The 16,076-nt window shown below is 38.4% G+C and overlaps 1 protein-coding gene across 1 annotated transcript in view; it reads right to left on the bottom strand.

Annotated features, from left to right (window-relative positions):
- Positions 1 to 16,076, bottom strand: part of LOC150013628 (complement C5-like) — a 91,692-nt gene that overhangs the window by 43,706 nt on the left and 31,910 nt on the right. The window contains exons 11-20 of the mRNA XM_090274651.1: positions 15,256 to 15,441; positions 13,896 to 14,099; positions 12,400 to 12,609; positions 12,120 to 12,269; positions 9,876 to 10,005; positions 8,812 to 8,874; positions 7,568 to 7,765; positions 3,549 to 3,708; positions 1,759 to 1,832; positions 831 to 970 (exon numbers count right to left, since the gene is read on the bottom strand). Coding sequence (XP_090130777.1) covers positions 831 to 970; positions 1,759 to 1,832; positions 3,549 to 3,708; positions 7,568 to 7,765; positions 8,812 to 8,874; positions 9,876 to 10,005; positions 12,120 to 12,269; positions 12,400 to 12,609; positions 13,896 to 14,099; positions 15,256 to 15,441 — 1,515 coding nt within the window. The remainder of the gene's footprint in view (positions 1 to 830; positions 971 to 1,758; positions 1,833 to 3,548; positions 3,709 to 7,567; positions 7,766 to 8,811; positions 8,875 to 9,875; positions 10,006 to 12,119; positions 12,270 to 12,399; positions 12,610 to 13,895; positions 14,100 to 15,255; positions 15,442 to 16,076) is intronic.

Here is a 16,076-nt window from a genome sequence, read left to right on the forward strand (position 1 = left end):
GAAAGCTCAACACTGCTCAGAAATATCTCATCTTCCTTACACTGTTACACACTAAGTCAGGGGTAAAGCTACTGTGTTCATCTTGCTGTGACAGCATTTGTTACACTGTCTCTTTTTCTTTGTGACAGTGGGAACCACAGGCTCAGGCACTTTATGTAATTCATCTTGGTATCTTTTAGCTCAGTCTTTGGTAGTCAACAAATGGTTTTATGAAAGACTGAAAACTCCATCTCTTGGCATTCAAGACCCTGCCCAATGTGTCTCCAAATTAATTTTCCAATCTTACCTCTTAACTTCCCACTTGTACCTAATTTTAAAACCAGATTCTGTCTCCAGAAAGACCTAGGTTCAAATCTGGGCTCTATCTCTTACTGGGTGATGAGAGCAGGTTGTATGGTTTCTTCTCTCTTCATTTCCCCATATTTGTAGCGGGAATAATAGTAGCTACTAACTTCTGGCTCAAATAGTGGATATTTTTCATCCACTCCAAAAATCCAGTGAACCTACAGAATTGAGAACTATATGCAAAAGAATAAATCTATAACAACAAGAATAAATTAAGTAGGGAAACAAAAAAAAGTGTCAGTATTCAACAATTAATTTTGAGGAATTTCTAAAAAACGAAAAGTGCCTTCTGCCTCTTCAGAAATGCAAACAACCAGCACAGGTGGAGCACGAATTAAAGAAACCTACTTGGTCATATTGGTTTATGTTGTTGAGCTGAGTTGAATTTTTATTTTTTGTGTCTGTGATAATGCCATTAACAGAATTCTCAGAAAAAGAATTTACTTTTTTTCATTTATTTGAACATAACATAAATACCTACTTACCCCTATCCCAGACAGCCTGTAGTTGTAAACAGTTCCTTTCAATTGGATCTGCTCCCCTCGTACAACAGAATATGGTATATTCATTTCCAGGAAGACATCTTTGAACACCTTTGCCTTGACAGTGTCAGAAACGCATATACCTTCAGCACAAAGTAAAAGCAAAGTAGAAGCATATTAGGGAATTCCTATAATACCATATTAGTACTAAAATGTCTTACATTTGCTTGCTTCAAGAAAACAATTAGATCATGTTTTTTTCAACATTGTCATTCCATGTCCTTGAATTTTCTATTCATTGATCTTTACTTCATTAATTATTGGTATTAACAGAAAATTTTATTTGTCCACCAAATATTGAATTATATTTAAGGCATGAGTTTTTCAACTGAATCACAAAATCTCTTTTTAGATAGTTTTCATTGGCTCCATTTAGTGAATTTAAAATTTTGATTCTGGAAACCAAGATTTTATAAAAACAAAAAACAGCAAACAAACAAACAAAACCAATCCTAAAGTTATTTATAAAGTATCTGCACTAAGTCACCATACAAGGGCATCAGCTCAGAAGAGCAGTCATATAGTTATTTCTAACTCTACGCAAGCTCCCAGTCACTGAGAAAAATGAAGAAAATAGGGGCTTGACATCAGCATTTATGAAATGATGGCTGGGAGAAGAGCAAAAGAGGAAACTGATAGGGTCAAAAATGGGGTATATGTAAGACTTTTCGTAGTATATTAAAAAGAATACTTTAAAAAATGTCATCACTTAAGTCCTGGGTAAACTAAATAGACAATAACCAAATAACTATACTTTTTTAATGATGGCAAAAATGCAGCATTTTTTAAAAATGTCATTAAACAAATCATCAAACTATATTTTGATAATCGAACCACTCCTTCAATGAGTATATAACTTAAACTTGCTTACCACTATCTGAAATGCCAACACCTTGAATTTCCCAGGTAGTTAGAGAATCGGGTAGCACAAACTGCAACTCCTTACTGAAAGTTAAAATGTTAATATTCAAATATAGTGAAACATTGATTAACCCAACTGGACAGCATTCATTAGCAGAATTTTTGCTACACACTACCTTCGAAGAAGAAAAAAATCACAGCAAAACAAAATCACATCAGATATTAAAGAAAAATAAGCAAGAAAAATATATTCCACAAATCTCCTACTTGTTTTATGTTTTTAGATTTTTCACTTGTATGATGAGAATTCAAATTCAGAAGGATGTCTTTGAAACATTGCAAATTTGAAACATACAAAAGAAAGAAAAATTATGTCCATTGCATAACATGTTCTAAAATAGGGAAGCAAAGTAATGCATCCTAATAGTGCTTATAACAAAGTTGACATAACTAACAATTTCTGATTAAGTTTATAGATTTATTTCATTCAACAAACAGCTACTGTCTGCCAATTTTGTGTCAGCCATAGTGCTGAGTGTACAGCACGCAGAAGATATAGTCCCGCTCTCAAGTAGTTTACAGTCTAGGAGAAAAAAATAGTGAAGCAAACAAATTGCAATGCACTGTAATAACTGTACCATTAAAGCACTAAAAAATTCAGAGGCAGTGTGCATTTATTCGACACATTTATTTTAGTGCTTCTACAAGCCAGGCAGACTCTATGCCAGGTCTTAGATATAAAACAGAAATCTGAATTTAGTCCTTGCCCTGGAGGTAATCACATTTTAATGTGGAAGATGGGCAGGTAAATAGGCCATTTTAATACTGTGACGCATGCAACAAGATTAACCAGGAAAACTAATTTAACCAATCACTGGTAGGGTAGGGAACAGTAATGGGGAGGCTTACCAGAGAAGTGCTAGCCAAGGGGCAGTGTCAGCTGAAATGACAACACTGTGGAGGAAGGATTAGAGGTGACAAGGTAGAGGCAAGGAGACCCATTAGAAAACTGATGCCAGGCACAGGACTCAGCGCTTTGACTGGTCCTTGGAAAGTCAGTGCTTTGAGCCCCCCAAGGAAGGGTGGTGGTAGGGAATTGGCAGGATTCATCACTGATTTCAGGGCCCAGCACCAAGTAGGCATTCCATAAAAATGTGTTGAATAAAGGAATTTAATGAAAAGAAAAAATTGTTCTTCTTAGTCAACATTTGTTTTATAGCACAGGTATTTCAGGCTGAGAAGCGCTGCTTAATAGTGTATAGCAGTTAATGCTTACTGAAGAGAAATGAAATTAAAGGAATAGAACTCTTTTTCCAAAAGAATTAATTCTGCATTGGAATCAATTCCTAGAGCAAAGCACGCTTTTAAGGGAAAAAAAAGTGAAGCAAAAAACATTTGGCCAAATGGTAGTATTATTTTAACACTTAAATAAACTATTGGGAAATGAGTAGTCTTCAGACTTGTGGCCATAATATTTGCAAATTCTCACATATTTCAAAGGAATGTCAATGAAGTATAATACCTTTGTTAGCTAGGACAGGGGTGTCAAGGTCTGAGCCATTCTTATTAAATGCTATTCTTGCTAAATGTTAAAATGTAGCACAGTATTTTGCAGACCAGCTCTAAATAGGATCAGCTTGACAGGAACCCAACTGATAAGTGTAGCCAACTGCAAAGAAGAAACCAACATGTAATTGACCACACAGTGTACATAAGCAATGGCTAAGCCTTCCATTTGCAGACAGAGCTTTGGATATGAATCCATTGTCTGGTTTACTTACTGGAAGTAAATTAAACTACCTTGCTTTAAGTGATCGTCGAGGACAAAAGCTGGGATCAAAGTGGGGAATTGCTGGACCTCTCAAACACCTTCTTGAGACCTGATGAACTTCCCATAACCAGCTTTCTGGAAAATAGCTCCTTATTTCCGGTTTGGTTACTGGTGTCACAGTCCATGTATCTGGGGGAAAAGGTATATTCTACTATAGAAAAACAACATAAATTCTACTTATTGTCAAATTTTAAAATATGGGCATTAATCTAAAACAAGCATTTTCTGAAACATCAATGAAACATTGTTTAATGATTTCAGAATGGAACTATTAGGATTTCTGCTTTAATAGCATTGACCCAACAGAGCATAAAAATATCTTTAATTATTTGTTTTGTAAACTGTTAAATGTTCAGTGTTCCTGAGATTATATAAGATACTAATCAGTCTATAAAGTTATTTGTATTCTTATAATTGAGCAATAATTGTTTATGTGATTCACTGCCTTAGCTTAGAAATTTATTCATAATATATTCCCTTTAAATAAAGAGAACTTCTGTTCCTGTCCAAAATAAACTAATAGGGACTGGGATTATCTTTTTGTCTTGAAAAACAAACAAACAAACAAACAAACAAACAAAAAAACCAACAGAATACCAGACACACCATATAAAACAGTTTTGAGACACAAGAACAGAAATGATCTTTGCGAGAAGGGAGAAGGTTAGGTTAACCCTAAAGTTTTCTAGGTTGTTTGTTTCTTTTTTAAGAAAAATCTTTTTTTAAGTATATTTTATTGATTATGTTTTTACAGTAGTTCCAATTTTTTCCCCTTTTGCTCCCCTCTGCCCAGTATCCCCCTTCCCTCCAGCAATCCCACCTCCCTTAGTTCATGTCCATGGGTTGTGCATATAAGTTCTTTGGCTTCACTCTTTCCTATATTATTCTTAACTTCCCCCTGTCTATTTTGTACCAACCGATTATGCTTCTTAGTCCCTGCACCATTTCCCCATTTCTCCCCCTCCTCCCTCCTAGCTGATAACCCTCCAAATGATCCCCATACCTATGATTCTGTTCCTATTCTGGTTTGCTTAGTTGGATTTTGTTTTTATTTTTTAGATTCAGTTGTTGATAGTTGTGAGTTTGTTGTCATTTTACTGTTCATAGTTTTGATCTTCTTTTTCTTAAGTAAGTCCCTTTGGCATTTCATATAATAACGGCGTGGTGATGATGAACTCCTTTAGCTTTACCTTGTCTGGGAAGCACTTCATCTGCCCTTCCATTCCAAATGATAGCTTTGCTGGATAGAGTAATCTTGGTTGCAAGTTGCCTTTCATCACATTGAATACTGCTTGCCAGCCCCTTCCTACCTGGACAGTGTCCTCTGAGAAATCAGCTGATAGTCCTATAGGCACCCCCTGTAGGCAACTCACCAACTCTGTCTTGCTGCCCCCAGGACTCTGTCTTTATCTTTCATCTTTGGCATCTCAATCATGATATGTCCTGGTGTGGTCCCCTCTGGGTCCAGCTCACCCGGGACCCTCTGAGCTTCCTGGACCTGAATGTCCATCTCCTTCACAAAATTTGGGTAGTATTCCTAATTTTTTTCAATTCTTGCTTCCTCATTCTGCAGTGGTTGACTGTTTTTTTCTTCTTTATATTCCAAATCATTGATTTGAAACCCGGTTTCCATCCCTTCAACATTGATTTTGTGTGGATTTTCCTTCATTTCACTTAGAATAGTCTTCACTTCTTATGTGTTTGCCATACTCAAGCATATCTGTCAAGCCTATGCATCTGTTAGGTTGGCTAGCTCCTCGTTGCTTAGTTCTCCCACTGGGACCTTGATCCGTTCCCCCTTTTGGGCCATACTTCTCTGTCTCCTCATTCTGACAGGCTCCTGTGTTTGTTTGCCTCCACGTCCCAGGTAGAGCTGTCGCTCCTGTTATGTTGTAAGGGGCGGAGCCTTAGATTCATCAGTGTAGGGCGACCCGTTTCACCACGTTGTGGCGCTGTATGTAGGGAGGGATCCGAGAGGGAACAATGCTGCCTGCCCAGCACTCGCCCCTTTTCCAGGCACCTCTCCCACTTCCACACCAGACTGGCGCCCCTCTAGCTGCTGCCCTGGCTATCATTCCCACAGTAGGTGGGTTTGAAGATGTTCTAAGACCATGGGGGCCCTTTAAACAAGCAGACTCTGCTGAGAGACTGGCAATTTCTGCCTCCACCTCAACCCCTACTGGTCTGCACAGTCAGAAGCAATGAGGCTTGATTTTCCCTGGTGCTGGAACCATGAACTGCACAGTCCAGTGAGGAGCTGGGAATACTCTTCAGCTGTCCCTCCTAACTTTTTAAAACATGTGACTGATGCCACCACACCTCATCCTCTCCACCCTGGCTCTGTCCCTCCTACCTGTCTGGATGAGTATTTCTTCTTTATACAGTATCTTTGTTTGCTGGACTTCCATGCAGTTTGATTTTCTGGAACTCCTGGTTGTTTCTAGTTTTGAGGTAGTTGTATTCCTTCTTAGGTGTGGAGGGAGACGCAGCATGTCTGTCTACACCCCCATCTTGGCCGGAAGTCCAATCCTGTCTAGTTTTTTTTTGTCTGAAGACAGTTTGCAGGCTGCAGGACAGGGAGAGGAGCCGACGCAGACCCTTGCAGAGTTGCAGCAACACACATTGGAGTTTGGGGAAGTCAAGCTGTCTAGAATGAGTAGCAAACTACCAGAGAGAAGCTCCAGAGACTGAGTTCCATGTAGCGGAAGCCAAACCAGACAATTATAGTTGAAAAAGTGGACAATGAAAAATATACATAATAGATTGTTCATGAAAATGCTGCTTGTAATAAGCAAAAAGTCCAAAAACAACCTAAATATATCTAATAACATGGTTTTGGTGTCAGAGCAGCCTTGTTCTGAGAAATCACCCGGAGATCACTGTGGGAGCAGGCAGCAGGCTTATTGAGGGAAAAGTGGGGAGTGGGGAGGAGAGAGGGGAGAGGCAACTCCAAGACTGACTCAAGGGCTCCTAGGAGCAAGGGGAATGGGGGAACAAGGGAATGGGGAATGGGAATGGGGACTCCTGGTCCTCCACACGGGCCCGTAGGAGTCCCACCTGTACTTCTGCAGATGCCTTTCTTATCCTTGTTAACTTGCTTATCAACATATTCAGTAGGTCATTTGCATCTCATTGCTTCCCCCACCCCCATATCCTCTGGGATCAGGCTGGGTCCATCCAGGTATCCTCTGGGAGCCAGGCCAGGGCCAGGCTGATTAGCATATATCAAAGGTCCAGGTGTGCATTCTACCTGCCTCCATGCTCTGACAGTAAGTAGTCACAAAAATTTATGTTTGTAGAAATATATCCATTCAAATAGACAATGTTTAAGACACTTAAGCAAAAACAATCAGATTATAAAACAGGAGCTGTCATTCTGCTTTTTTGTCTGTTTTGTTTTGACTAAATATAAATGAAACAAAAGTCCTGCAAGTTCTGAAAACATATTAATGAGAGGTCTATAAAGTCAGAAAAGATTTGCATATATTGTGCTAGAAACTGAAGTAAGATTTCAACTTCTACATAAGTACATTAAGCTTATGCTAGACTTAGAAATCTTTTGCTATATTTGGTCATATAGGTATAAACAGAATTTTTAATGATTGTAATGTCACAGAACCATAGAATTTTAGAGCTCAGAGGCATATTGGAGATCATCTGGCCTAATCTTCTTGCTTCAAAAATGAGGAGGCTGAGGCTCTGAGAAGATAAAGAATCATTCAAGTTTATAGAATGAGTCAGCTTTAAACTTGCCCTGGGTCTTGACTATGAACTAGTGTACTCTGCCCTATTTAATATATATATGTATATATAGATGCCTCTTTGGATTTCTAAAAATGATGAACAGGTTTTTTTCTATGGGCATTTACAAATTATCTTTTCTACTTCCAATTTTAAATAGACCGTGAAAATTGCCTTTCTTAGCATCATAAAATGACACAAAATTCCTCATATTGGACAGAATTCTGACAGAAAATGTCAAACTTACTCAGCCTTCCCAAATGCACAGGTTTATGAGTCTCTTCAGCATGGAGCTTCTTTGCCAATGCGCAACAATCATTAAAAGCCGCGACGCACCTTGGACCTAGCTTAATCCGGGCAGCTCGCTGTTCACAGCTTTCATCGTCATTACGACGGGCTCCATCAATACAACATCTCTTCACTGTTGGATGTTTGTACTTAGCAACTGAAATGGTAATAACACAGCGCTCTTGGTGATACAACAAGTCATACATCTCAGGCTTAGAAGGGATCTGAAGAGATACTTGGTTTCTCCTGCCATAAGACCCTCCTCCCCACAGCAGTCATGGCTAATTGGCTGATCAGCCTCCCCTTGGAATGGGGAGAATGTGGCCTCATGAGGTAGGCAGTCCACTCTGATTCATATGAAATGGTTGAAGAGCTTCCTGCAGCTAAGCTAAATACTGTATTGAAACTGGCACCTTGGGTTCAGCACCTTTGACTAAAACAGCTTAACTATCTGAGAAGCCCTCTAGTATTATTTCAAGATAGCTGTCATCACTATATAAGTATTTCCTTCTTCAAGATAAATATCCTGTTTTTTTTTTTCAAACATTTCTTATGTGATATGGTTTGTGGGCCTTCACTGGTGGCACCACTCTTCATTGTAAGTACTCAAATTTATGTGTCTCTTTTCATATCATGAAAACTTAGAATGAAAATTAGAATTAAAATAATTCATATACAAATGGAAGGAATTATTATGTTGTAAGCATGGTTATTCGTTGAACTTAAGTCACTGACTCCAGTTCAATATTCTTTCTAATGTAGCATTTAAATAATTGTTTTCAATAATTTCTATTAGACTTGTTTCCCAAAGAGTAATCCAAAATACTATGAACTGTTAACATAAGAAATAGAAAACAGAGATTTCTAGGTAGGTATACCCCAAAGTTAATCAAATTATGGATTTTTCAGAATAAAAGAATATGATTTGAATTGCTAGATTAAATAGAGAGGAAATATTTGTGATGAAAATAAATTAATCTTATAGATTTTAGAAATAGAAATAATACTTATTTCCCTCAGATTAAAGTTATGGCAAATGCACTATTGTATTTATTTGGATTAATCTTTTTTAAGAGAGATGAATTACATGTCCGTACATATCTTCATTTTTGTCCATTCTATCTGAGTTAGGGGACATTAGATATTGTTTATTTTCTCCAAGCTTTTGAATGATACGACCATAATATGAAACTTGTAGCATACCTTGTTCATCTATTTTCGTTTGCGGCATTCTTCTTGGCCTGAGAATTTCTTTACAAGGTTCACCTGCTTTTTTAAAAATGATAAAGACAAAGATGGAAGAAGAAAGGAGATTAAAATCTCAAAAAACAAAATTCCATACAATTACGTAAGTACTTCAAATAGTCACAAATCATTCATTCAAAAATACTGAGAACCTGCTCTCAATAAGGCATTGCACACTACATGTCTTACTATGACTTGTTTTATCTTAGGGGAGCGCGGGATCTAGCATTATATAGTTTGACTTGTTTGATCTCAGTTTGGTTTTCAATCCTGCAACCTTTTTGATCCACTGTTTCCAGAGAAATAGCTAAGTATCTAGAGTGGGCAAAGTTTTTGATAGATATTCTATTTGTATTATTTGTTTCTTCTGCTGTATTATTACAAATTATAGTATTAAATATACTTGTGAACAATTTTAAAACCGTAACTGCCCTTAGGGAGTTCACAGTGTAGTGACTGAGCAAAGATGGATAATTCAGTATAAGAATATGCAGTGATGCACTGCTATTGTACTACTTATAAACAGAACTAGTCTCTACAATATTCTATGAAAGGAGAAGGGAATAATCAATTTGGGGGGGAGGGGGCAAAGGGCAGACTGAAGGGAGAAGCCTCATAGAGGAGATGACTCTTCCACTAGCTTCTCCAGGTCAATAAAAGGGAAAGCAGTTCTCATGAGGAAAGCCCCAACGCTGTAAAACAGCATAGTGCGACCCAAGATCCACTCTTGGTTCTATGTAGCTTAAACAGAAGGGAAGGGAAGGGAAGGTAGAGCAGGACGAGAAATAGTTGGAGAGAGATGGGGAGATCATGGGAGGCGTTGAGTACTACACTAAAAAAGTGTACTTTATCTTAAAGGCTAATGAAATGTACTCTACAAGGGCATTATATAGTGATGTCATGCTAAGATCAGTGTAGAGAATATCCTGGAGGACAAACGAAAATGAGACCTGGGAGGCAAATGATTGATGTAAATTTCAGTATCAATTTGAAAAAGCAACAAAAACTGCTGAGCATTTTACCATTTTCTGGGGTGTCATCTGCATTCGCATTGGTGAGGAAGGTGAGTCCAGCCAGGTGGAATACATCTGCATTGTTGCGGCCACCACCTGCCCCACAGCCCAGGTCACTCTTCTCTAAAGCGTGAAATACCTGCCCAGATAGACAAAATGTTGAGCCTATTCAGGTGTAGAAATCATTCATCTAAAGAACTAAAGGGATGAGTTATTTCATGGTTATAACAAACCTGTGAAATGCACAGACCACTCATGGTTCAAATGGCCAAAGTCCAAACTGGCCAACTTTATTCCTTTAGTTTGTCTTTTTGTATTTATAAATATATACCTATTCAAAATTAAATCAAGAACTACATTTTAAGCTTTGGTGACGATGTTCGTAGAAACTGACCTATGGTATTTTGTACTTAGAACACATGTTTCAATTGATACAGTAGGTAGTTAAACAGGCATGAACAAATTGGGAACAATAGGCTAGGTATGGAATGTCACCAGGGCATAAAGTCTCGGGTGCCTAGCCATGGGCAAGACTGGGAAAACAAGTATTGCAGGCTAGGACTTTACCCCCCAGGGTGACCTTTCCACCCCTAGCTTGCTGCCTACTCATGCCATTTAGACCCATGAACTTTCATATCCCTGGTCATGTGGTTTAGACCCCCTGACCTTTCCTCCTCTAGGATGTCAGTAGTCATGTGGTTTTGACCCCCTTAGAGGAGGAACAAGGAGGATGAAGAATGGACTCAAAGGACTCCCATAGAAGCCCTTGCAATGGCCACTCCCTTAGCCTTAAGCCCTTAGGACAATGAGGTTCTGCCCTACAAAAGTGAACTCAGGAACAAAGACTCAAGTCTGCAGATCAAAGAGACAGAGTTCTGGTCAAACAACAGATAGCAACTAGGGCTCAGTTTTGTTTCAGCTCCAGGTCCAAAAAAGAAGCAAAACCAGATAAAATGACACCATGGCAGACATCAGGACCAGATGCATTGACTAATGACCTCTCCTCTAGTGCCCACCAATCAGTAGAGACCATGACCCTGAAAGGACACACCTGGAAAGCTGATGAATATTCTATTGAGATATTGAGATCCTCCCCTGAGACCTCCCCTAAAACCCCTGCCTTTGAAAACCCCATAAAATCCCTTAAGACAATGGATCCAGTGCTCTCCATCTCTCTCTCTCTCTCTCTCTAGTACACCAGAGCCTTTCTCTCCCCTTTTGTTTCCTCAGGTGCTCTCTCTGTAGCAAGCCTGCACTTTTACCCTTCTTTCCTCATGCACATGAATGATCCTTGCTGTCTTTTTCCTGATCTCCAAGGACCCTTCCATTGCCTGTGTAAACTGTTTCCTGAATCCATGCAGCTGACTCACTTCTTCTACCCTCTATAACTTTCTAAATAAACTTGCACCATCAGAGTTCTTGGCTCTGAAATCCTTCTTAGCCAAACTCAAGAACCGAGGTCTAACTCTGCTCTTAACACCATCAATATCATATCTTCCCTCAAACAAAAGAAAAATAAATGGGTGAAGGCCTCAATGAGTGAATTAGAAAACAAATTAATTTTTAAGTTGCTTAAAACAAACCAGAAAAAGAGCACAACCTTTTGTGTTTGGGGAAGAAGCTCTAGGTTCTAAGTGGGTGAGACCTTGTTTGGGGTGCTTATTCTAGTTTTAGTTTTGATCTGAAATGATTTTCTTCCTGAATGTTTTTAAGTTGAATTTCATAGTTCTTTCTTCCTTGTTTAAAGAAATCGAACCCTAGAAAACAGTGGCAGAGCATGGTGGAGATAAATGGGAACTTAGGGAAATTGGATCACTCTCAAATTCTTCTGTGCCATAGGCTTTTATGAAAGTAGAAAAACAAAAACAAACAAACAAACCTAGAGGTCCACCTATCCAGTCTTCTCTTGTGCTGCTACTATAATGCTCCCTTCCACGGCCTGCCCCGCCCCAAACCCAAACCCTCCCAACTGATGGCACTTTTGTTCCGTGAATGTAATTGCTATAGCGGTTGTATGTTTTTAACAGGCTTACCTCTACCCTTGTTAGAACAAGAAAGGACGGGCTCGTGCTTTGGGGAGTAACATGACAACGGCCTACTTTCCTAAGAACCACTGTTACAGATTTTGAATATGGAAAAGCAGGTCCCATCTTCCCTTAATTCTTCTCTCACAACCTACTCTGGGGGCCACACTTGTGACATACTGCACAGAGCCACCCACGCAACGGGAACCAGGGCTACGCACTACTTAACTTTTTCTAGAGGCTTCTTGGCCTTCCTTTGGACTCCATTTATAGCACTGTCCACTGCCGTTAAAGCCACCCAGGAATCTGAGCGAGTTACCATATTAAGAGTTACACGTTCACCTGGAGAATATGCATCTGTACCTGGATCCAGAGAAACCTAAGGGTCATTTGAAAAAGAAAGAAAAAAAAAAAAGGTCATTTTTATGAGACAAAACTTTATAGGTTGCTGTGCTTACAGTCTCTTTTAGTCAGAAGAGAATTCAATTGTGACATAATTTGTGGCTTACCTGGAGCTGGTTGCCACATTTTTCTTCAATATTTAACCAGACCGAGTCAGACACTAATTCTGCTGTGTTCTCTCCTGTGACAATGTAATAGACCAGGAGACGGGCTGAAGGAACCATGTTCTGTGTCACTGGAACATTTATATTTTGGTAAGAGGAATCTGGAAGTTTCTCACTTGTGCCAAAGTCAACGATTTTGCCCTTGGATAACATCTGAAATAAAGAGTGGCAGCAACAATAACTACCAAAACCAAACCTTTGCTTCAGGATGGAGCTTGGAGCTGGAGTAGAAATCATGTTAAAGAAAAAGGAAATTAACATATGTGAGCCTACTATGTGCCAGGAACTTTTATATTTCCTTTAATTATTTTAATTCTCATATAACCAGTAGGACAGAAGTATTATTTTCATTGTGCAAATGAAAGGACTGAGGCTCAGGAATTAACACGATGTCTTACTGATTTTAGTTTTAAATCACATAATAAGAAAAATGGAAACTAAAATTTGACCCTCAATCTATTTAAAGTCATAACTGTCATTAATATTTCCTTTGTTTTACTGATTTAAAAAACAGGTGAGTAAGCGGAGTATCTCTTACTAGGCAATTAACTTTTAAAGGCAGAGATTAGGTTCTAAATTGGAGGCCTAAGTTGGGATTTTTAAAATTACAAATTACATGACGCCAAAATGTCCTCAAAGATTTCTAAGTTGTCCTTCGCAGGACCGCATATGGTAGACAGCAAGATTTGGTACACAGTCCCTAAATAGGTCCCCTAATTCTTCATCAGTCAATATGATCTTTGGTCCTCATTTCTTTTTTAAAATTTTTATTAAAAAATGTTGAAAAATCCATTATCACCTGTTTGGCCGGCCCATTGGAATAATAAATTCCATTTCCTTGATAATTGCCAGGAAGCCCTTAACATGTTCACACATTCTTCCATAGATTTTACCAACTGGCTTGATTGACCACCTCTACTAACATTAGTGATATAATAAGGGATGTTATGGAGCTGTAGAACTGGAGCAGGTATGATTTGACCCAATAGTTAAGGACAGTGTTTGGGTCCTCCTTTTAGGCCAGTGAAATGAATAGAGTTTAAATAGATCTAGGCATGTAATCTTTGGCCATGATATAGGGCAGAGGCAATGTGAGAATTTAATCAGGCTGTCTCTGAGGAGTAGTCAGCATTTTTTGGTGAAAGCAGACCAGACAAGAAGTCTGAGGTTCCCAGTTCAAATCAAAATCTTCCTCTTCTGAGCTGAGTGACCATGGCAAGTCATAACCTCTCTCTCAGTTTCTTCATTTATGAACTGGTCAGGAAAATCATACCCAATCTCAAAAGTTTTTGAAATACTGGTTATCAAATTAGATGATGTTGCTGAAATGCTTTGTTATAAATAAATATAAGGAGTCATTCTATTGTTTTTCTATAAGTAATGAAAAATGTTCCAGGTGGAGGAATAAATAGATGTAAATCTATAATTTTAGTACTTACCAAGTAATTATAGTGAGTTATTTTGTCAATATATGGACTTCGGGGGGTAACAGTAACAGTCAGATGTTCTCCCACGAGCAAAGGTTTATAGGTTCCAGTCCAGTCAATATAAAGGTAACTTTGGCTGAGAGATGAATATGCTATTGCTGTGTAATCTTTGCTGGCCTGATTTTCTTCTGGAAGGTCTGGGTCATCAGTCCTGACCTAAAAAGGAACATTTCAGAGAAGATATGTGGACTATGATGAAATGTTTTCTGTGAGATATACCTTTTAAATTCCTTTGTGTTATAAATTTCTCAATTTCATACCAGCAAATGCTGAAGAAAGGAAAACCTCCACCACTCCCATATTTATACTGCTGCGGTATTCAGTTAAGTTTACAAAGACCATGGACAATAATTAGGATCATATGGGATTGTGGGCTGTGGTGGGCAAGTCTGGTGGAGTGAAGAGAGAAATACTGGCACTCTTCCTGAAATTTAATGGCAGTTGGAGATTCCTCTTCTTATGGGCTGGAGTGGCAGAAATTTGGGGTAGTGGTGGGGAGGTCGTGAGAGGACTTGGGGACAGGAGTTGTGAATGGACATCACAGAGGTTCTCTGGCCTGATTTCATTGTGAAGGAGTGGCACAAAAGAGTGCTTAAAAACACGTCAGGGTGGCAGGGCAAAAATGCTGTAATGGCAGCAATATCCACCTTTGACAGCGAAGGGATTAGTAGTTCATGCTCTGAAGTCTAATACGCATTGATTTACCTCCCAGTGCCGCCACTTATTAACTCTGGATAAGTCATTTAAGAGAAATTTGAAGCCTCTGTTTCCTCAGCTGCAAAATGGCAAAGATAATATTCTCTAACCCACAGAGCTGATTACGTAGCTCTTAGCAAAATGCTCAGCGGATTGTATGCATGCTGCAGTCATTTACATGCATTATTAACTTAGTCACCTCTTACTCAGAATTGGAAACTCAAACATTATTTGCTGGGAGAGTGGTTCATGCAGCTAGAAAAAAAAAAGGGAGCTCACACATTTAACCTTTTTATGGCCATGAAAAAGAGCTAAAAATTGAGGGTAGTGGGAGAGAATACTCTTACCACTAACTTCCATTGCTATACCTATTCCAAAGTTTCTAGATTCTAATATAGTCTTACGGATGTAAGAGAAAATAATAAATTTCCAAATGAAAAGGTGATAGATTTATCTTCCACTGGTAATATTTTTATTTCTTTATTTTTGGATGCAAAATTGCGGAACTGTTCACTGGACTCAAGTATAAAATCTGCTGCATCGGTTCTGTACACTGGCCAAAGCACACAGTCAAAAGTACACACTGTCCTAGAAAATTTAGCAGAATTCAGCTCACATTAAACTGCAGAGCCGTCACTCCAGATGGGAGATTAATCACAAATAAAGCTACTCCATCACTGGAACCTGTTACGCTTTTCTTTGACTCCAGGTCATTCGTCTCTTGGTTTTCACTGACTGTTTGCGCACTCACGGTCACCGGCACCCCTCCGATTAACTCATCAAGTGAATCCTTAACTTGCACCTGTTTGTCAGAACAGTCAACATTCAATTTAACAGCTCAGCACTTGTTTTAAAGCATAAGAGTTCTGAAATAATTTTCCTCCCCCTCTACCAAAGTATAAGTTATTCATGTTTAAGTCAGTAAAGAGAAGTAGGTTCCCAGCTTTTAAAGAGATTTAGTTCTTTTTAGTTAAATCATTTTTGAATAGATTCTCCTGTATATCAAGCAGACTCAGAAGATAAATATCATTTTTTAAACTGTGTCAAATAAATGTGATGAGGTATTCTGCTATCTAACTTCTGTGTTTCTTCAGCTGGTTTAGGACTGAGAAAAAGAGAAAAATGAGACAGTCACTTCTGGGAATCATTCTTTTGGATATGAGGAAAATGAATGCATCCTTTTTTTCTCTTAACCTCTACCTTTCAGTGCATACATATAATCGGATATAATTTCATAAAGATATTTTATATTATTTTTAAATGTAATATTAAAGGCCAGTCACCTACAGTAAGTAATAAATAAAACATTTAAATTATACTAAAGTTGGTTTTTAAAAGCAGCATATTTTCAAAGAATAAAAAACTATTCTGCTCTGGCTTTCAAAACCAAGGACAGGGAACAAAAATTTCTACTTTAAAAATAGAATACATTATATA

The sequence above is a fragment of the Furipterus horrens genome, unplaced genomic scaffold (assembly GCF_987537825.1).
Source record: "Furipterus horrens unplaced genomic scaffold, mFurHor1.1.pri manual_scaffold_4, whole genome shotgun sequence".
NCBI classification, from domain to species: domain Eukaryota; kingdom Metazoa; phylum Chordata; class Mammalia; order Chiroptera; family Furipteridae; genus Furipterus; species Furipterus horrens.